This window comes from Cheilinus undulatus, linkage group 22 (genome assembly GCF_018320785.1).
Source record: "Cheilinus undulatus linkage group 22, ASM1832078v1, whole genome shotgun sequence".
NCBI lineage: Eukaryota > Metazoa > Chordata > Actinopteri > Labriformes > Labridae > Cheilinus > Cheilinus undulatus.
The window spans coordinates 10661953-10684014 of record NC_054886.1 but is presented as its reverse complement, the minus strand read 5'-3'; the positions used below and the strand labels follow the sequence as shown (position 1 = coordinate 10684014).

At 36.6% G+C, this 22062-nt stretch overlaps 2 protein-coding genes across 3 annotated transcripts in view; both read right to left on the bottom strand.

Moving 5' to 3' along the window:
• mta2 (metastasis associated 1 family, member 2) overlaps window positions 1–5081 on the bottom strand; it is a 39039-nt gene extending 33958 nt beyond the window's left edge. Inside the window, exon 1 of the mRNA XM_041779266.1 lies at window positions 4702–5081. Coding sequence (XP_041635200.1) covers window positions 4702–4729 — 28 coding nt within the window. The 5' untranslated portion in view covers window positions 4730–5081. The remainder of the gene's footprint in view (window positions 1–4701) is intronic.
• A 3137-nt stretch (window positions 5082–8218) lies between these two features.
• Window positions 8219–22062, bottom strand: part of eml3 (EMAP like 3) — a 66205-nt gene continuing 52361 nt past the window's right edge. For both annotated transcript variants that reach the window (XM_041779222.1, XM_041779223.1), the window contains 15 exons: window positions 18417–18486; window positions 17585–17695; window positions 17226–17321; window positions 14812–14946; window positions 14347–14485; window positions 13214–13365; window positions 13012–13137; window positions 12736–12867; window positions 12527–12594; window positions 12179–12267; window positions 11948–12045; window positions 10446–10533; window positions 10272–10370; window positions 10058–10188; window positions 8219–9446 (listed from right to left, as the gene is read on the bottom strand). In XM_041779222.1, coding sequence (XP_041635156.1) covers window positions 9240–9446; window positions 10058–10188; window positions 10272–10370; window positions 10446–10533; window positions 11948–12045; window positions 12179–12267; window positions 12527–12594; window positions 12736–12867; window positions 13012–13137; window positions 13214–13365; window positions 14347–14485; window positions 14812–14946; window positions 17226–17321; window positions 17585–17695; window positions 18417–18486 — 1741 coding nt within the window. In that variant the 3' untranslated portion in view covers window positions 8219–9239. The remainder of the gene's footprint in view (window positions 9447–10057; window positions 10189–10271; window positions 10371–10445; window positions 10534–11947; window positions 12046–12178; window positions 12268–12526; window positions 12595–12735; window positions 12868–13011; window positions 13138–13213; window positions 13366–14346; window positions 14486–14811; window positions 14947–17225; window positions 17322–17584; window positions 17696–18416; window positions 18487–22062) is intronic.

Sequence of the window (22062 nt, the reverse complement as noted above, 5' to 3'; positions counted from 1 at the left end):
TGTAATTTAAGTGTCTTATTTTCAAACAGCCACATAAGGAAAGGAGAGGATTTTTCTGCAAATGTTTGAAAATGCGCATGCATGAGAAATCAAACTTCAAACCACACCGATTTATCAAGGAGCTACGACATACTGAGAACTGAACACTTTAAAAACATCTCTCTCTGTTTGTATTCACATAAGCTGGGCTGTTTGAGAAGGAGGAGGTGGTGGTTATCATGTGTGAACATACATAGGATTAGACACAATTAGAACAGGAAACACACTTTAGAACAGAAACCTGTGAATGTGAAGACTCTAGTCATATAATCTTGAATACTTCAAGACTTCTGTTCAAAATGCACATTATCTAAACTTTTAATAACGTTAATACAAAAACAATGCAACCTCAGATCCAAAAATTAAGTGCACATTTAGTCCTAGAGTCCGCACAGCTACATGCATGCAGCAGATTCTGCAGTAATGTGTAATCAGCATAATGCATGTATACTCTACAGACTGATGTATGACCTTTAACAGGGATAAAGCTGCTGCCCCAAAGTCAGTCCAGCCGTCTCTGCAGACACAACAGCAGACACAGAGAAGGAACACAGAGTCCTAATATCACTACCAATGTGCAGAGACAGTACTCAGAGACCACAGGCTCTAAAACACATAGTATGAGGCACAGATTTACTTTTACATGAAAAAAGGTGAATATAACTGGGATATATATTTTCAAACTCAAGCCTGATTTACACTTCTGCATCCAATCTGCCCCTTAGCTTACACTGTAGGTCCACAAAACCAAATTAAACTGTAGCTCAGAGCTCAAACTTCATTCCTTGGATCACACTTAAACATTTCCCATAGAACAATGCTGTACTCAGAGGTGGCGCTAGAGATGGTCTTCTCTTACTGCTGCTTTTTTATGCTCAGTTTTCTTTTTTCTACTATTTTGAAAGTATTCATCAGCAGAATGTTATGTAAAGCCATTCAAATAACACCATTGCAATCTTCTATAATTGTAGCATGTAAGCTGCATGCATGAAGGCTTACTGATGATGAATGTGGTTTATATCGGCAGCAAGGAGCTACAGGAACATGTTGAAATGTCGACATGTGAAGCTCAGTTTTTAACATTAGACATCACTCATTAGCCTGTGCATTTATGGGAGGGATGTACAAATTTCCCCTTGCGTGCAGATGGTGACAATATATGACTGACCAAAAAAGACAGAGAAATTAGTCAGCGATTACAGCTCGGGGAGGCTTTAAATAAACCTGGGTGGTCCAGCAAAATACCCTCAATGTGTGGGAAAAGTTAAACTTTACAGTTTTAGGAAACAAACCTCCACTGAGGTAAGTCTGCCGGTTCTGATGAAAACTACCCAAATACAACACTTCACATAAGGTAAAGGATTTAGGCATTTCTGCATCATACTGATATTTACTAGTGCTGCACAATTTGGTAATAATGTGTGTTTACAATAAAACATGTAAGGTTGTCATGGTTCCTACTCACTTAATTGTGATGAAACCTGCTTGGTTATCAATAAAAATGCAAAGGATAATAGTTAAAAAGTATGTATTTACCAGCACAAAACATACAAATGTTAAGCAGCAAAAAACTACAAAACCTGATATTTTTTCGGTACTGCTTTTTCCTTTTTTGAAAATAAAGGTTCTTCCACAAAGGTCATGGTGGCACTGTTGTTAACTTAAAGGCCTTTCTGCAGGCATTTTTGTAAACTTGTCAAGCACAACTGAACACTGAAATAACTGTAGCCTTTTATATATACTAAGTTATATTCACAGCTGATATACCAGCTGTACATATCTGCAGAAATGTTCAAATCTGCTTATATTTATCTTACTTTTTAAAGGCATATCTGCAGATAGTATGGGGCATCCCTAAAGTTGTGCAAAACCCATAGTTTTTCATCTTTCAGTTTCATTTTCAGAAGCCTTTTGTTTTCAAAAGGTCGCGTTACTGTCATGATAAAGTCATTCCTGATAATGAGAAATCACTCATCTACGAAAAACAAATCCTTCTGTTAGCTGGAAAAATAAAAAGGAGAAGTGAACACTCGCAGAAGATCTAGCACAGTTTCTGAACTAGCTGAGCACTTCCAAAGGTCCTAAATCACTTCTGATTAAACCTTAAGTTTTCATTTACTACGAAGTAAAACAGCGTGATTGTTGTTTTCATGTATAAGCATCATTCAGGAGTAAATGCAGTGAGGTGAATAAGTCACATCGCTGGAGTTAGAGTGAAACCTTCCAACAGTGGAGTGAACGAACGTACAGACGTTAGAACAGAGCTAACAGTAGCAGCTAGCCACACAGACGGCTAGCGGCTAATGCTAATCAGCATTGTGTTCACTTCCAGGACGTTACGTCCAGACTGCAAACTAAACACGGCTAGTTAGCTTTGCTATTGGCTTTAACTTTATTCTGCAAACTCTAAAACACACAATATTGCTTTTATTATTAAACCAAGCATCAACTTTGCTCCGTGCTAGAGCTTTTTTAGCCTCCCGCGGTGGGAGTTTGATCGAGGAAACAAGTCGGGATATCTCACAGAGATGAGGTAAAAGTTCATATTTAGGATGAATTAACACTTCATGATGACTGTTACAAACACAGAAGACCTCCTGTTTATTAAAATATGAATGCAGGGTAAACCTCAGTGTTGGGATGAGTTTAATTTTTAAAGTCTGAGTAAATTGCTGGATGTTTTAATAGATCTGACGTTCCACAGATAAGCACAGACTTACACACATAGATCTACCGGGCCGCTGCTGTTTAAAGGAGCGAGTAGTCTACGCGAGCGCCATCTTGGTGGGGTAAAACCACAGCTCAAAATGAACTACAGTGGTGACAGCAGGAGGTCTACCTACAGTTTTAGTATTGGAAGTCAGCGGAAATGTCAATGTTCATCAGCCAAAATTCTTGATGTAATATACACATGGAGACCCATTTAAGCCAATAAAAAAATAGTTTGGCAATTATGAAAAAAAAGAGATCAAAATTGAAATTAGATAAAGTAAGTCATAGCTATGAGAAAAAAAGTCAAATTTATGAAATAAAAAGTAAAAGTTATATGATGATCATAATTATAAGACTGGTAAAAAAAATTAAACTATTTATCTCACTATACTCTGTCATAATTGTGACTTACGATCTTATAATTTTGACTTATTGCAATCCGTCTGACTATATAATAATTATGTATTTATGATTTTTTATGTCATAACTATAACTTATGTTGACTTATTTTGCAAACATGTCATAACTTTGACTTTTTATCTCTTATTTAGGACCATCAATCTCATAATTTCGGCCTGTGAAATCATAATTGTATGTGTCTTATAATTTCATCATTTTACCTCATAATTTTCACTTTTTAATCACATAATTTGGCTTATTAAAATTTTATGACTATCAATCTGATAATTTGGGGTATTTTGGTAAAAGTTTTGAAATAATTGTAATCTATCTCTTAATTCTGACTTTTATCTACTAATGTCACAACTCTGACTTTCAGTCTCTTGAATTCGACCATGCATCTCATAATTTTGGCTTAAGGTTAACATAGTTATAACTTTTAATTTTGACTTTTACCTCAAAATTATGACTACTGTCATAATTCAGATATGTTCTAGTTTTTCTTTTGTCTTGTAATTTTGACCTTTCAACTAATAATTACAACCGACTCTTAGAATTTGAACTTGTGATTTTTGTTCTCCTATGACTTGGTGTCCTAAGTGTTTTATTATCTTTTTATTTTATCTTATTTTAAACTGCCAAAAAAGGGCTTCCATGTATGTCTTTTCATTTTGATGTTCAATCCTGCAATTATGATTCTTCTTTTAAAGCTGTCACAATAGCAGAGTTGTATTTTTTTACTCAGACACCATTGGCATAGGTTAATGCGTAAAAATCCCAAACAACAATTTCATATTTCTATTATCAAAAATGTAAAGCAAACTTTTGCACATTGTCTAAATTGCTCAACACACTGGCGACATTTCCTGATGTAAACATCAATGGGTTCATTCATTTTCTGCATGTCTAATAACATTGAGGTAGTTAAGAGAATTTATACTTCTTCGTAATCATTAAAATAAGAGGTTCTACCATTTTTGTACAATAAAGACACTGTTTACTCCACTATTAGTGTGTTAAAACTATAACCAAAGATCTATGTTTTTTTCTGATCCTAGCAATTCCAAGTTTCTAATGTAACTTATTAAGAAAACAGGAACAGATTAATCTATTCTCATTATTACATAATGGAGGAAGCCTTCCCATACTACTGTTATTTTTTAATACACACTACCAACTTGTTCTTACACAATACAACTGTTACATATGAAGCACCTACGTTTTTTTATTTTTATCAGGTGTCCCGAATCATAAATATATGTGTGAGGTTTGAAACTATCAAACAGCCCGTGAATCTTTCCACATTTCAGAGTTATAACTTTAATAGCCCTCCCGCCTCAACTATTCCTCTCCAACATGGCGCCCACGTAGACGTATCTCTCCTGTGAACATAGCGACCCAGGCTGATCTACGCGTGCAGATCTGTGGCATAGAGCTAACAGTGGTTAGCAGCTAGCCGCTCAGACAGCTAGCAGCTAGCTAGCCGTCGACTAGCTGTCGAAACGAACAATCACGTTGTGGGGGGATCTTAGAAAATCAAACAGTCTTTACCTCCCACTCGGTACATGTTGGCCGCCATTGTCTCGTCTCCTGTAGTAAACCAGTCCCGGGATATCCTCCTCTGGGGTAGAAAAAGGTCGATGGAGGTCTGTTTTATTCCTTCATTTATCGCAGACTCCCCCGCCGTGAAACAAAGCCGGCTCCGGGCACTGAGAGCCGAGCTGTGGCGGTAAAAAGTTGAAAGTTTCCGGTAGAAATGTCCGTAAATAATCCAAAGTGTTTATTTTTGGTCGACCTTCCTCTCCTCTTCCTCTCTCTCTGTCTCTCATTGACTCTCTGCTGGCCTGGATCTTACTCCACTCTTCCTCCCATCCTCCGCTCCCAGCTTCATCCTCCTCTTCTTCACCTCCGCTCACTTCACTCACTCACACACTCACTGGGCTCTTCGTTCGGCCGCTAATCGTCATCTTCGGACTTTATCGGCAATCTCCGGATATCACAATTAACTTTATACCCTCTGATAGTGAAGTACATATGAAGTCTCAAGTACAGTCTTAACACCAATGACTGAGGGGGTATGACAAGTATTCATCTTTGCCCTCACTATTAACACATAATTTAAAATATACTGATCCTCTGTAAATTCAAAAAGCTGTACTATTAAATAAAGCTATGTTCTTGTTTCAGCCTGATGCCACAGTCGAAAAAAAACATTTTTATTTTCATTCTACGCTTAGTAACCCATCATGACAAAATGAAAACAGGATTTTAAAAATGTAACAAATGTATTAGAATTTAAAAACTGAAATATTTAGAGGCTCTCCAACAACACTGTAAATTTAGCTAAGGTTCCTCCCATTTATCTGGATTTTTACTGAGACGTTTCTACAACCTGATTGGAGTCCACCTGTGGTAAGTTAAACTAACTGGACATAATTTGGAAAGGCACACATGTCTCTATAGAAGGCCTCACAGCTGAGAATGCATATCAGGGCAAAAACCAAGCACTGCCTGCAGAGCTCAGAGACAGGATTATTGACAGGCACAGATCTGGAGAAGGCTACAAAAACATTCCCGCTGCGCTGAAGGCTCCCAAAAACACAGTGGCCACCAGAATTCTCAAATGGAAGAAGTTTGGCACAACCAGGACTCTTCCAAGAGCTGAGTAATCAGGAGGAGAAAGGCCGAGAGGAGATCAAGAACCTGATGGTCACTCTGACTGAGCTCCAGAGATCCTGGGTGGAGATGGGACAAAGTTTCAGAAGGACAACCATCACTGCAGCCCTCCACTGATCTGGGCTTTATGGCAGAGTGGCTAGGCAGAAGACTCTCCTCAGTGTAAAACACATGAAAGCCAAGCAGCCTTTCACTTGTTTTGAGGAGAAAAAAAGAAAGTCAATCATGTTTTAAATGATCAGAAAATACTCGATTATGTGTTATTTTAAGAGCCAGAAATGTTATCTGTCAGCTTTTTCAGTGTTTTCTGGGTCAAAGCTAATTCAAAATGTGCGAAGTAAAATGGAAAACTGTTCTGTGGTCAGATGAATCCAAATTGGAAATTCCTTCTATGAACCCAAGAACTGCTGCTTCTCTTAAAGGGTACATATTTTACCACTTTAGGACAAGTTTATATTGTTCCCAGAGGTCCCCAAAATGTGCCTGTAAAGTTTGTTGCTGAAAAAACACCCCAGTATTGGATTTTTGCATGTTAAAATCCTCTCTGTTTCAGCCCTGCTCAAAACAAACTGTTTCCGTCTGTAGCTTTAAATGTTAATGAGCTGTCTGACTCCGCCCCTCTCAGGAAATGGATATGGCTTTCTGGATGTGGCATCAGCTACCAGCTGAGAGGAGGATCAGGAGAGGAGGGCGGAATTTTATTCCAAGTGGGGAGGGCCAATCGAACCTGGAGGCGGGGCTAACTCCTGACATGACATCATGAGGGGGAAAATCTGAGAACGGCTTGTTTCAGCACATATTTTCTGAAAGGTGGAGAAAGAAAGGGGGTTTCTGATTCTTGGGGGGATTGTGGACAGGCCAGGGGCACATATTTTTGCAAGAAAAGCCTGAAAAAGTGTATTTTGCATAGTATGTGTTGTCTTTTTTCCTTATGTATACAGCTGATGTGCCAACACAAGGCCAAAGTTCATTTAAAATGGACTGTGGCAAAATGTAAAACTGTTCTGTGGTCAGATGAATCAAAATTTGGAACTTATTGGAAACTCACTAAACACCGGTTCTCAAAAATGCTCAGAGTAACCCCCTTCTGTATTTATATTTTATTTTTCTCATGAATACAACTGGTGTGCCAAAGCTCATTTAAAATGGACTGAGACAAAATAGAAAACTGTTCTGTGGTCAGAATCAGAATTTGAAAATTATTTTGAAACCCACGAACTGTTGCTGATCAAAAAATGCTCAAAATAACTGCTTTTTTCTTCTGTCTTCTTTTATTTACTCTTGTATGAAACCAATGTCATGGTTGAACTGGTACTGGACTGACTGGTGACACTTGATTAACCATTCCATTATTAGTCCACAGAGACATTAATGCTAATGAGAAGAGTTTTCTGGGGTACAAAATAGATACAGAGATAGATATTAGGAGGGAAAATTTAAGTGACTTTGTAGATGTCTGTGACCTCAAAATAAATCTCAGTCAGTTTATCCATCCATACAATGTCAGAGTCATTTTACACATGCACTCCTGCATATTATTATATGTATAACAGTGCATGTATATAATATTTATAATATTATTATTTTTAATAGTTATATTAATAGTAGATATCAACTTTTAAAAAGTCATTTCCCCCATAATTTCACAAAAAATTTTCAGAAATCCATGTAGTAACCCATTTTTTCGGCATAATATGAAACATTAACACCAGTTTTTTTAATTGTCCAATTAATTAAAAGTCAACCTTTTTTAACAATTTCTTTGATTCCCACTTTTTTCTTATTTTATTTTGAGATAATATTTGTTTTAATGTATTGTGTACCCTGTTTTGTCCTTTAATGTTCTTAATGACAGAAATGTTTTTATAACAATTTAAAGTATTTCGAATTATTTTTTATTAATGGTGCCCCATAGCAAATTAAAATTATGTTATAACAGTATGTAAAACCATTTAGACTCACCATGGCTGTTTTTAATCATCACATAGTTTTCAGTGTTGTTTGTTATTCATTTTGCTTGTTTTGTAGCAGTTTATACAAATCACTGCCATCTAAATCTTTTTCCTTTCATTCTTTTATTTCAAAGACGCTATAACGCAATTCTTTTTAATACAATTTAACTTTCAACTTTGAAAACAAAGTTATTCATAGGATGTCAAACCTTCTTTTGCCCCACCAGAATCATTTAAACCTTGTGATATGTTTTACTGGCTGAAATCCTTTTCTTTCTGTCTTGAAAATAAATAAAAAAATGAGTTTCCTCTGCATGGTCGATGAGGACCATGCCGTTCCTTTGGTCTGGGACAAACTGGTCTAGGAAAACACCGAGCATGGGGTTCAGATCATGGAGCAGCACTGCCCACTAGTGGAACATCACCCACATTACACCATACAGTCTTCAGTTCTTTATTATAACATCCCATTATTCTCTTAAATATACAAACAGTACTAAAATAATCACTGTTAGATACTGAAGTGAGAACGTTAATGATGTAGAGATGTAAAGAGATGATCTGTCACAGTCTGTTTAATGCAAACATTAATATTAAAACAGCTCCACTATCAGCTGACATGGCAGAGAGGAGGAAGTGCATTTAGACAGCAGGAGCAGAAGCTGCTGTCAAAAAGCACCAAGCAGCTGAAAGAATAATACACGTGTTTTAAAACCTGGGCTCTACGTTGGGGGATCACTGACTCAGTGGTATAACAGTTCTGGAAATGCTAGGATAGATGGAGAGCAAAATCCAAGCCAATTGAGGCAGAAGTCGAGTAGGGGCTACCATATTCTGTGATGGGACAATTTTGTCCATGGGGCCCGCTGGTTAAAGAACATTAAACCCTTGTGCTCTCTTAAGGAAAACTTCCCTATCACTTGTTAAGAACACAAAATGGACCAAAGGTCATATTAAATATTTAATTTTGAATTTTTGATCTATGTGTCTACAGAACCAATCAGTCCAGATGAAAAGATCCCAGTCCCAGTGTGACTCTATAAAGGAAACCATCTTCTTAAAAACACAGCCCAGGTCTAAAAACATAAGAATTATCCTCTCAGACATTAAAAACAAGTAAAAATGTTAGAATAACATCTTTAAAGGCTCGATAAGAAGCACCATGAAGCGTCTCTTTGGTAAGTTTGATAGAAACAGAGATGTTCTAGTTAAAGTCTCTACAGAAGTCTGGTCGCGTTCTCCACCACGACTTCTTCTGATCGTCCTCGCCTCCTAACCACGAAGACTCACAGCGTCCAGTTTAACTCCACGGTCACAGCGTCATGTAAAGAAGATTCCTGGCAATGTTGTGTATCAAACTGACGCGGCGCTGTAGCTCAGAGGATGATTTCATCCTCTCACGCTCTGTAAACACGACTAAACACGCCCCCCTCCATCACCGACAGGAACCAGGATCGGTCTTTATCCGTTAGCCGGTTCTGGAGAGCTGGTGGACGTGGACGAAGGTGAAGTGAGTCTATCCCTGCTGTCGGCCATGCCTGCTCCCATCACCCTCCACTGGAGGATGCAGGTGTCCTTCCCCCCCATGGAGAGGAGGTGGGAGTCGCTGTGGGTGAAGCAGACATTGGTGACGTGGCTGCCATGGCCCTCGTACTTATGGCTCGGAGCCTGGAGAGGAAAGGAAGCATGACACAGATTTTACACTTACATCTGCTGATGCAGAAATGAAATACAAAAATACCAAAAACCATATCTGTCCTTGACAGAAATTTTGCACAAAACTGTCAAGATTTCTATATATTTATGATGTGAAATTACCTGGTTATAAAATACATTAACAGGGATTTATTAACAGGGATCTCTAGCAGGATCTCTTGCAGTAATTCCACAACTTTCTGTCCTTTTTAACTCCCCCAAAACTAAAATATGCCACATAAATGTATTTTTTAAAGCTTTTAAATGGTTGTTTTCTTGACATCTTTCCAAAACAAATGAATGTCAGAGAGATTACAGAGAAAAGTTATGTTAATAAACCTTCATGCCTCTTTCCAGACAGTGCCAAACTTTATTTCTCACAAAGCTTGAAGGAATGAGGCAAAGGTTGAACCATGGCGGTCTAGAACAGGTTCTTCCTCTTTATGTGGAGGAAACAGTTAGAGGGGAGTATTTGCTCGGTATGAAGAAGAAGCCAAAGTCAACAGGAGTGAAAGCTGCAGTATGTCATGTAAATATAAAGAAAGATGGACTTAGTTAAAGTGAGTGATGAGCAGAGGCGGTACCTTGGGTTTAGGACAGGGATACTGGAAGAGATGAACTTTACAGAAATCATCGGCCACAGCGACCATCGTCTCACTGTGAGAGCGACACAGAGCGTTGATGTCTGTGCCATCTGAGCCCTCCAGCCACACACCTGAAACACAACAATAACAGCATGCTCACACACTAAGATCTGACTTAAAATAATGTAGAAAAGAGGAATATCTGATGTGGTACCCATGACGTGGAAGCCGAGGACACAAGTATATGACGCCCACTCTCTGTCTTTGCTCTCAAAGCGATTCCTCAGCAGTTTACAGCCTCCAGCGATGTCCCCTAATAACACACACACTTTATTATTAATGTTTCAACTCATTATAACAGGTTTCTGAGGATTCAGAGTCTACCTACAGTAGAGGATCTCATAGTCTCCTGAATTAGACATGATGTACTTTCCATCTTTGGACCAATCCAGATGAGTGATGAAGCTGGAGTGACCCTGAATGGATGAGATGAAGAGACACAGATAGAGGATGGAGATAATGGTAGCCTAAATTCAAGTTATTTTTGCTGTATTATAATTACTTTAACTATCAAATGTCATCTGCAGAGTAAAATCAACCATTTATTGACTAAGAAGAAATTTTATTTAAGATGTTACAAAAGGCAAACATCTAGCAAAATCCACACACTGAATCCATACAGAATCAACACAAAGTCCATGAAAAATCACCACAAAAAGCCATGCAGAATCCACAAAAAACTGCATAAAAAATCCACTCATAATATCTAAATAAAATTAAAACAAAATCAATGCAATACATGAAAAATCCCTGAAAAAGCACCACAAAAGCCATGCAGAATCCACAAAAAAGTGCAGAATCCTAATAAACTCCATCACTAATAATAACTAAATAAAATCGATACAAAATCAATGCAATACATGAGAAATACCTGAAACATCCACATAAATCTACTGAGAAAACAGGCAAATATCCACACCAAATCCATGGGGGAAAAATATATCCAGAAAAAAATGGAAAAAACACACCAAATGCATGAAATAACCAAAAGTCCATTGAAAAACAATCAAAACTCTAACAAAATCTATGTAAAACAGTATGCAAAATCCATGGAAAAGTCATTGAAAAGCCACACAAAATCAATGAAAAAAACCCATGCAAAATCCATGGAAAAAAGTGGAAAAAATCCAGACAAATATCAAAGAAAAAAACAAGCAAAATTCACACAAAATCCATGAAAAAAAACATGCAAAATCCATGGAAAATCTACACAAATCTACCAAGAAAAGCAGGCAAATCTCCACACCAAAAAAAGCATAAAATTTATGGAAACAAAACATGGAAAGTCCATGCCAAGTCCCCTGAAAAAAGGGAAAAAAATCCATGTAAAAACAAGCAAAATTCACACAAAATTTATGACAGAAACATGTAAAATCCATGCAAAATCTACAAAAAAACCAAGCAAAATTCACACAAAATCCACAAAAATCCATAAACAATCTTTGGGAAAAAAACAAACATAGCCCTCACAAGATTCAAAGAACCCATGCATTATCCACAAAACATGTACTCACAAAAACACAAACAAGTCCATACAAAAATCCATGCAAATCCAGATAAATTTAACCAAAATTTCATACAACACCCAAACAAAAAAAAATCAATGTAATTACATACAGTTCCCTTGATTAAGAGAGGATCATTTAAAATGTGGTTTAAAGGAAAACTTAAGCAATTATTTGTATAAATTTCATAATATATCTAACATTTTAAAGCTGGTGATGATTCTGAATGTCCTTACTAAAACCCCTCAGTAATTATCTTTAAAGCTGATTTATCATTACAGCTGGATAAGCACAGGTGTAGGTGTGTCTGTGGTGTTGAACTCACGTTACATTTCCCATAGCGAGTGTACTTCCGTCCGCTCTCTGTCACAGTGTAGATGTAGATGAAGTTATCATGAGAGCCCACGGCCAGAAAACTACCATCTGAAACAATGACAGAATGTCACGGCTTTATAAAGTGGATATCTGCAGACCCTGAATGTCCTCTGACTTTAGATTTAGTTATTATTTCTGCTGCAGCATGAGCATCATTAATATTCAGAGTAGATCCTCTTACCAGGCGAGTATCTCATGACAGACAGCTGCTCGTTCCCGTCTGTGGACTCAGAGACCACCTCTCTGGTCTTGAGGTCTAAAACCAACCACCTGGGAGAGACCACACAGGATAGAGAGAGGTATACATGAGAGGCTTTTTCACTTTTAAGTGACTGATCCTTAGCAAACGCTCCAATTGTCAGATCTAATCTAACAGTGGTCCTCATCCTTTAACCTTGATTTTCCACATGAGCAGCTAGCAGCACAGTATAAATATTAACCACTCCATTAAAATTCATAAATCTACCCTGATAATATTTAATTCTAATGGATTAATAAAGCATATCTAGGCTGTGACTTTGTGTTTTACCTTCCCGTGTTCAGTCCGACTGAAACCACCGAACCGTTGGGACAGAAACCAGCACACAGACCATACTCCTGATGGAGAAACACAGGAGGAGTTTTTGATTTACATCAGTTAATGTTGTTATAAAAACATAATTTTAAACTTTGATTTGAAACAGAAAACAACATTAAAACCTGCTTGATCCCACAGCAACAACAAAGCAGCTGCTTTACCTCCAGACTGATGCTCCAGTCCAGTTTGTGCTCCTCAGTGTTCCACAGACACACCTGTCGGTCGTGACCACAGGTGAGGAAAATGTTCTGAGACGGATGAGCGGCTAGACCCCACATCTCATCCACGTGACCCTGAGTCACAAACATACATGAGAGACAGATTTCAGTGTTCATTTAAGTTAAAAGCTACTGTTCCCTCTGGAAGTTTAAATCCAGAGTCTTTAGGCCAGTCCAGGTCCAGATATGAATGAAAATAATTAATCATTATTCACACACCTGTACGATGGCCACAAACCCGTCTGAGAAGGTTCCTCTGAGGACAGCATTCCTGGTTGTCCCAACTAACAGCTCCTCCCCGTCGATGTCTGCGATGGTACGGACCGCGCCGTACTTCTCTGGAATCTGATCAATAATCAATCATTACATTTTATTCTAATACTGGTACATATAAACATCCTCACACAGAAACTGGGTTCACCTCACACTCTCTCTCAGGGGCCAGGTCAGCGCTCCAGCGGATGATCTTTCTGTCTTTTCCTCCTCCGCTGAGCAGAGCACCGCCCTGCAGGTTACAGAGCGTAAAAACGCTGCCTTCATGAGCGCGCGTCTGACGCATGATCTGAAACGTCTCTGAGGGAGAGGAAAAACAACAGATTTATAGGAAATTAAGGAGAAACATTCAAACCAAAATATTTGATCTGAATCTTCTCTAAGAAGAAAAAAAGGAGATTTATAAGAATTTAAGGAGAAATATTCAGACTGAAAGATTTCTGCATTTCAGAAATAAATGTTAGAGACATGTTCGATTTGAAACGTCCCTGAGGGAGAAAAATAGATTTATAAGAATTTAAAGAGACAAATCAGACAGAGCATTTTCCATATCTGAGGAATAACATGTCAATGATCTGTTTAATTTCAATAGATTAAATGTTTGAGCCCAGTTTTCTCTTCTGAGGTTGATATTTATCCATATGTGATTTTATGAAAACAAAATGAAGGCAAAATGAAAATAAATTAAAGACTACAAAATTTATTAATTTCCAATTCATCAATAGATAACTTAAATGAATAAAAGTAAAAAAAAAAGAAACAGAAATAAAAAAATAACAACAAACAAACAAATATGAAAAGTAATAGAACAGTAGCTAAAATAAATTAATGCTATAAATAAAAAGAGACACATGAATAAATAAATAATAGGTAAGGTTGAAACTAAAAGTAAAGTAATAAAAACTGAACAAAACAAAATTTTAAAAAAGTAGTACATAAATAAATAAATATGGGCAAACTAAGATTAAAGTAAAAATAATACATTATTAAATATTAAAATTGATTTTTTTAAGTAAATGAATGAATAAATACAAGTAAAATTAAATGAAAATAGAAACAAAACTCAAAAAAATTTAAAGAAAAGAAAATCGTTAAACAAAATAAATCAAATTATAATCGAAAATAAAAATTAAAAACAATTAAATTAATATTAATAAATCAAAGTATGAAAATATAAAAATTATAACTATTTAATAATAAATAAAATTAGAAAAAATATATACATTAATGGCGGAGGGGCTAAAATGAAAGTTTAAAGTAAATCAAGATAAAGTTTTGAACCTTTTGCTCCTTTCCCAAGTGTTTTAATGTCAGCGGCAGATTTTCCCCATGTCAGAATGTTTCCCTCAGAGTCTCCTGTCAGAACATCTCCGGTCAGGCTGAACACAAAACACTGGATGAACTTTGGCTTCTTGTATTTCTGAAAAAATTAAAATCAATTCGGTTTAAGAGGGACAATTTCATGCCTGATATGCTAGATATTTTCTTTTATAAACACAGGACAGATAAAAACAGCCCACATAAATCCAAACTGTAAACTCTTGAGCCAAATATTTAAATTTAACCTTGGTTCTCCTTGTCTGTTTACTCCTACTTTCTAGATTTTGTGTCTTAAATAGTTTTTTATCAACTGAATAACTTTGACTTCAACATGAAGAATAATGTCAGTGAAGTTGAACTATCGATGCAGAAAACTGCTTAAAAATGATCCTGTCTGAATACAGTGACTTAAAGCAAACTCCTTACTCCAAATATTCCTTGTTTCTTGGTGAATTGTCCGTTGTTGAGCGTCCAGAAGTAAACGTGGGATTTCCCACAGGTGATGATGTTGGAGCTGTCACTGGGGTTAAACTCTACTGCAAACACCGCCTCGTTGGTGCTCTGAAACAAACAAAAAACATACACAAACATGCTAGTTAGAGCAGCATCAGTATGTAAGTAACCAACTTATGTCTGTCAGTCTCAAGTCTGTCAATTTTTGTTTTATTTGTTGAAAGCAGCAGTCTGTGGTTTCCAAAAATAAAAAATAAAAATAAAAAAAATCAAACTTTGATTAATCTGACTACAGGACAATTTCTATTTTTCCAAAGAAAAATATAAATATAAATAAGCTTTGGCCAAAAGAAGACGTCAGTGTTTCTTTGTGTTTGTCTGTAACAAACATATAAAAAGTAAAAACAGAAAAAGAAAAAAAGTGAAAAACTACAGAGAATAAAAGAATAATAATATACATACAAAATAAATAAATGAATAATTTTTAAAGCTGAAATTGAAGTAAACATAAAAATATATTAAAAAAATATATATACGTGTATAAATAAATAAACAGATAAATAAAGCTAAATCTAAAATTACAGGACAACAGGAAAAGAACAATAAAATAAAAAAGATAAAACAAGATAATATGACAGATAGAAAAATCAAAGGTAAAGCTCAAAACCAAAGTGAAAGAAAAAAATGTAATATAACACTTGAAATACAAAGAAATAAAAAAATAGAATAAAATTTAAAATTAAATTTAAGTTAAGGAAAAAATACTTTAATTATTCTGAAAATTTATTTACCAATTATTAGTTTAAAACTAGAATCAAATTAAACAGAAAAAATAATTAATATCTAAAACAATGGTTTTTAATACGCAGCGTTTTTGGTGTTTCTCTGTCCATCCTAACTTCTGAGAGACTGCCTCTCTAAAATGTTCCTTTTATACCCAGTCATGTTACTGAACTGTTGACAATGAACCTTATTTGTGTAAAAAAAAAAACACTCCTCTCGCTATTTTTCAGTAGTACAACTTACTTTTTTACATGCTGCTGCCATCAAATTCAAAATGAGCAATGTCTCAGTTTTGACTCGTGATGTGTTGTTTGTTTTCTATGGTGAATAAAACATGGGTTTATGAGAATTGACAATCATTGACTTCTGGTTTTATTAACATTTTACACAGCGCACCTACTTTTTTGGAATTGGGTTTGTAATTTATGAACTTTTCCAGTCCTGGAGAATCAGATGGTGAAATTCCATGACGTTCCAAAGAGCCCTGCCTAGACCACTGTGAAATATTTTCTTCCTAATGTTTTCAGTAGGTCCAGAGCAGAGAGAGCAGCGTTCAGTATAAAAAGCTCTTTTCACCACAGAGCTATAAACTCCACATGGAGGAGGGGTTTTGAGGGTAATTATCTTGTTCCTGTTGGATTTGTGTGCGCTGACGTCGACCCGTGCAAAACTGAAACTGGTCCAAAAAATGAATGCTGCATGTTAGAGAAACACACAGATCTGCAGAGGAACATTAAACTCCTGACATGATGACATGCATGTTCGTACCGTGTGCTCCCACACATGTTCAGTGTATGTAATATTTACTCTGTTCCTATGGCAGCAGAGCAGAAACAGCTCTCAGAGACTTTTAGGGGTAAAAACAGGAACACGGCAGCCATATTTCACTGGCTTCTCTCTCACACTGATTAACCTTTCATACTGAGACCTCCACAGCTCTGCCATGCTGTTTTTGCACATATTTTATAAAATCATGTTCTTGTTTTTTTCCCAGAGAACGTAAAGAAATATGAACAAATGGTACCCCACAATTCAATTTTTATCTGTAAAGTGACCTTGAGTTTTCAGAAAGGCGCTTATAAATAAAATGTGTTATTATTATTATTATTAATTCTCTGCCCCTGTTACCCGCCCCCATTATCTAGTCCATACAGGTATTGAAGAGTGTAGGAGCTAAGACACACCTCTGCCTCACCCCAGAATCAACTAGGAAGAGTCACCACACTTCACAGCACTCCCTGTGTGACTTCAATGTACCAAAGATAACATCCAAAGATGGAGAACGTAAATTGGCCGTAAGAGGCCCCCAAAGTTTTAGGTCCTTTCTTGTTTATGATCCATATACTTTTAAAACACAGTTTTGTTTACAGGCAGATGATTTTGTGGTTTACTGATGAATTTTAGCAGTGCCTCTTATCTTTGTGAGTAACTTACTTTTGATCTGAAACTTTTGATGGATGCTACAGAACTCAGTAATTCACAAAAACAGGAATGTTAACAGGATTTCTGCCATGGATGAAGCCGGTGAGAAGAAGCAGCTGTATTTTGGGTTGTATTTTCTTCTTTGTTAACAAGACTGTCAGGATTATTTAAGACTTGTTTACCTTGACCTCTACAAGCTTAGTTCCTTTGGTGCAGTCCCAGACAGACAGCATGTGCTCATTGGAGTCATCGATCACACACAGAGATGCTCCACCATCCTATAAACAACACCAATGAATATAATAACATCAGCAACTCAATATAATGATCATTACACATGATTTAAAAGAATGATGCTCCAAATGTCATGTTTCTGTTTAATTTCCAGCTGACTGTATTAAAATGTCTCTATCTTTGGCAGAGTTAGAATAATGTATAACTGAATTTACCAGAGACAGACATGCTGCTTCTTCTGATAAATTCATGCTTACTTATTCATCAATATCCACTTTATATTAGTGATGAATTAAAGTTAACTCACAGCGAATGAAAAAGCCACTGATCCGACTCCTCTCTGGAAGGTTCCTAAACCGATCTGCTGCAGGGTGGCGAGCGTGGTCGAGTCCCAGATATGAACACACGGCTGCAGAGGCTGAAACACATATGTGTAGAGTCAGTTATAAATGCAGTTATTGCTTATCTAGAGCAGGAGTGTCCAAACATTTCCTCCTAGGGCCAGACGCAGAAATATAACAGGATGAAAGGGATGCTTTGATATTCCTCATTTTTAGTGAATTTAAGACAGGAAAACGTATTCTGTGTATGTTCAGCTATGCTTTAGGATTAAAGAAAATGTGCCCTAAGATTTCTGTGATGGTAACCATAAATTTTCTTAGTTTGGGGGAACAATTTATCCCAAGAGTACCACTTACATTTCCAATCCTTTTTTCTTGCCCTGTCCCTACTTTGTTGAGATGTGTTGCTGCCATCAAATTCAAAAAGAGCTAATAATTTTCATGAAATTGTAAAATGTCTCAGTTTCAACATCTTATATGTTGTTTATGATTTACTGTGAATAAAATATGTTTTTTTTTTAGATTTAACAATCACTGACTTCTGTTTTTATTTACATTTTACAGAGAAACCCAACTTTTATGGAATTAGAGTTGTATATTCAACATATTATATAGCTGTGTATATTTGTAAATAGCTTAAATATTGTATCTCTTATATTCTATCTATATAGGAATCTAAGGCCTCTGAAAGTTTGCTTCAGGGTCATTTCATTGTTCTTGTGCTGTGACAATAAAGATATCTCAAGGCAGAGTCAGAGCAAAAGTTTTGTAATATAGAGAGGCTCCAAAGTTTGTCACCTTGCCGTCTTTGTCCACGCCCGCTGTCTGACCTGACGCCACTCGTACTTTGTCTGGATGGAGCGTCAGACTGCAGAAAGAACACAAACTTTATGAGAAGGCGAGGCTTTACAAAGATTTTGGACATAATAAGAGCCTCAGAAAGTGTGAACATTTTTCACTACAGTAGAAGTGAAAACATATGTGTGGAAATCCTGTTTTTAGGATTTTGACTTCCCAAGTTTTAATCAGCATATAAAGCTTGGATGAAGCATATTCCTGGTATGTAATTATATACTACATGGCAAAACAACATGGCAGTAATCATACTTGTTGGCTGAAGTAAATGCGGCACATAAGAAAAGCTCTTTTGTTTGCTCCATTTATTTGCTTCAGAAAAACCATAAGGAGTTAACTTGGCATTATTCCATTCACATATTGTACAGGATTTGGACTCCATTTATCGATTGGTGAAAAGTTAGATTTCTGTCTAATATATGCCTCCCTTATTGCTCTCATTTTTCATGTATGTATATAAAAGAGTATAAATCTATTTATTCTAGTTCCCCTATTTTCATGCCAAACCCATAGCTGTCAAAAATATAAATCATAAACAGCTTTTCCCTGTCTTCCTTTTTCTTATTGGCTCTAAAAGAAACCATTCATTATTAAGTCCTGGACTAAAACTTGGCATGGTGTACCCTTTCCCTTTATTTTGTCATGTATTAAATAATTCTGAACTTTAAATTTAGTTCAGCATCAGTGAATTCATCAACACACAAAAAGGGATGGCAAAATATCTCATAAAGCTGAGGAGAAAGTACAAACAAGTCTAAGTCAAAGTGCCACATAAATCGTAAAACCTCTCACAGGCAAAAATAGGAATTTAAAGATACTTTACGACCTTGAAAGTTGAAAAGCTGGTGAAAGACTCTTTTTAAGAGTAAATAGGAGCCTTAGTATGGCATTCAACCAAAGACTGGAAGGTTTTTCTTAAAGCTTTGGTACTTTATTAAACCACCGGTCGTCATACACAATTCCTACACATGCAACATTAGATAATTTATTTGAATCAGAAAAAAAGCAGACTCATGCACACTGTCCAACCTCCCACTTATACAGCCAATAACAGGACTTTCTATTCGTTTGAGACATTCAAACACCAAGGTAATAGTCTGTAATGCTCTGTGTGAACACGGCTCAGTGAAAACAGTTTAATATCTGATAGCTCAGACTGCATACAGACGTAGTCTGGGATGTCTTCATTTGAACTGGATTGGTTGTTTGCCAGTACTTACACATGAAAGACTGCCATGGCTTTAGATGTTTGTCTGGTTTCGCTCAGAGTGATGGTAATAGTGGCTTTTTTTTTAAGAGACCTGGATTATTTGTCTAAGCTAGTAATAAGAACTGGTCTTTAAGCTCCCAAACAGCTCTTCATTTGGTACCATTTTGACATTTTATGTCTTTAAAAGAACAAAAATTATTAAAATAAATAAATAAATAAAAAGAGAAACCGTCTGTAAAACAGGAGCCAGAACTTCATGGTGCAAGGTGTGTCCAAGATCATTAATTATTTTGCCTGAAATTTGTTTTTCTTGACTCAGTGATGTATCTTTGTTGCTGTTTGTCTGTTTTTTTGTGTCTGTTTTCATCCTCTGTAAAGCACATTGAGTTTGCATTTGCATGAAATGTGCTGTATAAATAAAATTGAATTGAATTGAAATGACTCCCATGACTCCCAGTTCCACCCACTTTTACAAAAGTTGACAACAAAGGTCAGTCCGCATGAGTGAAACATTGCTGGTTGCCAACTATGGCTTATTTTTAGGATAAATAAAGGGAAAAGACCACAACATCTCAGCTTCACATACATTCCATCCTCTGGCTTTGATGATGTCTTTCTGAAAACACTTGAACAGGCTTCTGAAAGATGGTATCATCCTTTGACGCTTATAAAACATTTACCTTTGCTTTCAAAGATGATATTACCCTTTGAAGCATATGAAACATCCTGTCCTTGCTTTTGAAAATTATGTCATCCCTAGAAGCTTAAAAATATTCCATTCTAGCCTTTAGCATGCAGGCCAATCTAGGCCCCCAGTTAAAATTCCAATATTACCGGTACCCCCATGATTTATCACCTAGAGTATCAGTGTATCATGAAAACATAAGGTAGAAAAGTAGTTAAAGAGGCACCACTAGCCTCTCAGCTTGTGGCTTGAAGTCATAAAAAATGTCAGCATATTTCCCCTCTTCAGCAGAAAACACATGACCAATCTTTCCTTTATGTTGATTGTTCTTTGAAGGCAACTTTTGGAAAAGTTGCTATCTGTGGCCTACAATTTGTTAAAAATTGGAGGAAAAAAGGTCCCAATGCCCCCAGCTTCATCATCATTCTGTCCTCTACCTTCGATAATATCAACCTTTAAAGTTTATAAAACATTCCACCCTTGCCTTTTGCATACATGCCAGTTTAGGCTCTCATTTATCATTCCAGTCTAACCAGCACCCCACAAGATTTATTATCCATAAAGTATATCACTGTGCCCATTAAGCGCAGGTTTTTGACCAAATGAGGGCAAAAAGTTGCTTAAGAGGCACCACTAGCCTCTTAGCTCTAATTGACCCCTATTCATTCTAATAAGCAGCAGCTTCACTGCATATGCCTTGTCTTGTATGAAGATATTACTGAAGATTGGAAAGTTTTCATGGTTCCACACAAGGAATAAGCCAAGACCGAAAGCATAAAAATCCAGGACACCTTTTTGAATGCGATATCTGAAGATATTTTAGGTCAAAGGTCATTGGGCCTCATGTTGGACCACTCACACTGCCACAGAAACCAGCCCAGTTCTTTTTTCTTTACCCACCCTTGTATTTTCATAAAATCACCAGGCAGTAGTTCTATCTTTGGGACCTTTTGCCAGTATCAGTCATTAAAATCTGTATTATTTTAAGACAAGTTTCTTCATGTTCACATTCTGGCATCAGTTTCAATTTGAGATTAAAATTGCTTTTTAAGAAAGCAGATATTTAATTTGTGGTTTGTGGCTATTATTTGAGACATGAGATGAAGCTGATTCTGTCAGAAAAGCGAACCATCACATCGCTCCCAATCTTCCAGCAGAGATATCTGGAGCACGTTGTGGTTAAAGTGGGTTAAAGGGCAGGTAATAACATGTCAGTGCCATACAATCAGTCCTGATCCACCCGGAAATTCCACATAAAGACTCAATGGGTTCATTTTAAGGTGAACCCAAAAATAACTCCATCAGCTTACAGCGTGGCGGTTGCTAACATGTTGGTACGTCTACGGCAAGTTTTAATCCTCCAATCAATCATCTGAATTAAAGCTGGTGGTTCTACATGATCTCAATGGGAGGGAGTCTCAAAAATGGCGGGAGAAAGAGGAGAACCAGACTCTAAAATGACTTCAAGGCTTTTTCTCTGAGCTGTTTTGGTCAAATACAACCCTAAAACACATAAGACTTTTCATTTACACAAGGTGTAAGATGTGCTGATGGTCATATTCTGAAAACAACAGCACAGTGTCATCTGCATGGAGTTGCAGTTTTAAGGTCCTTTAGGCAGGGCTCCACTCTAAGGTTGTAAAGGGATTGTAAAGCCTTTGGTATCAACTTTAAGTCACAAAAGCTAAATATGG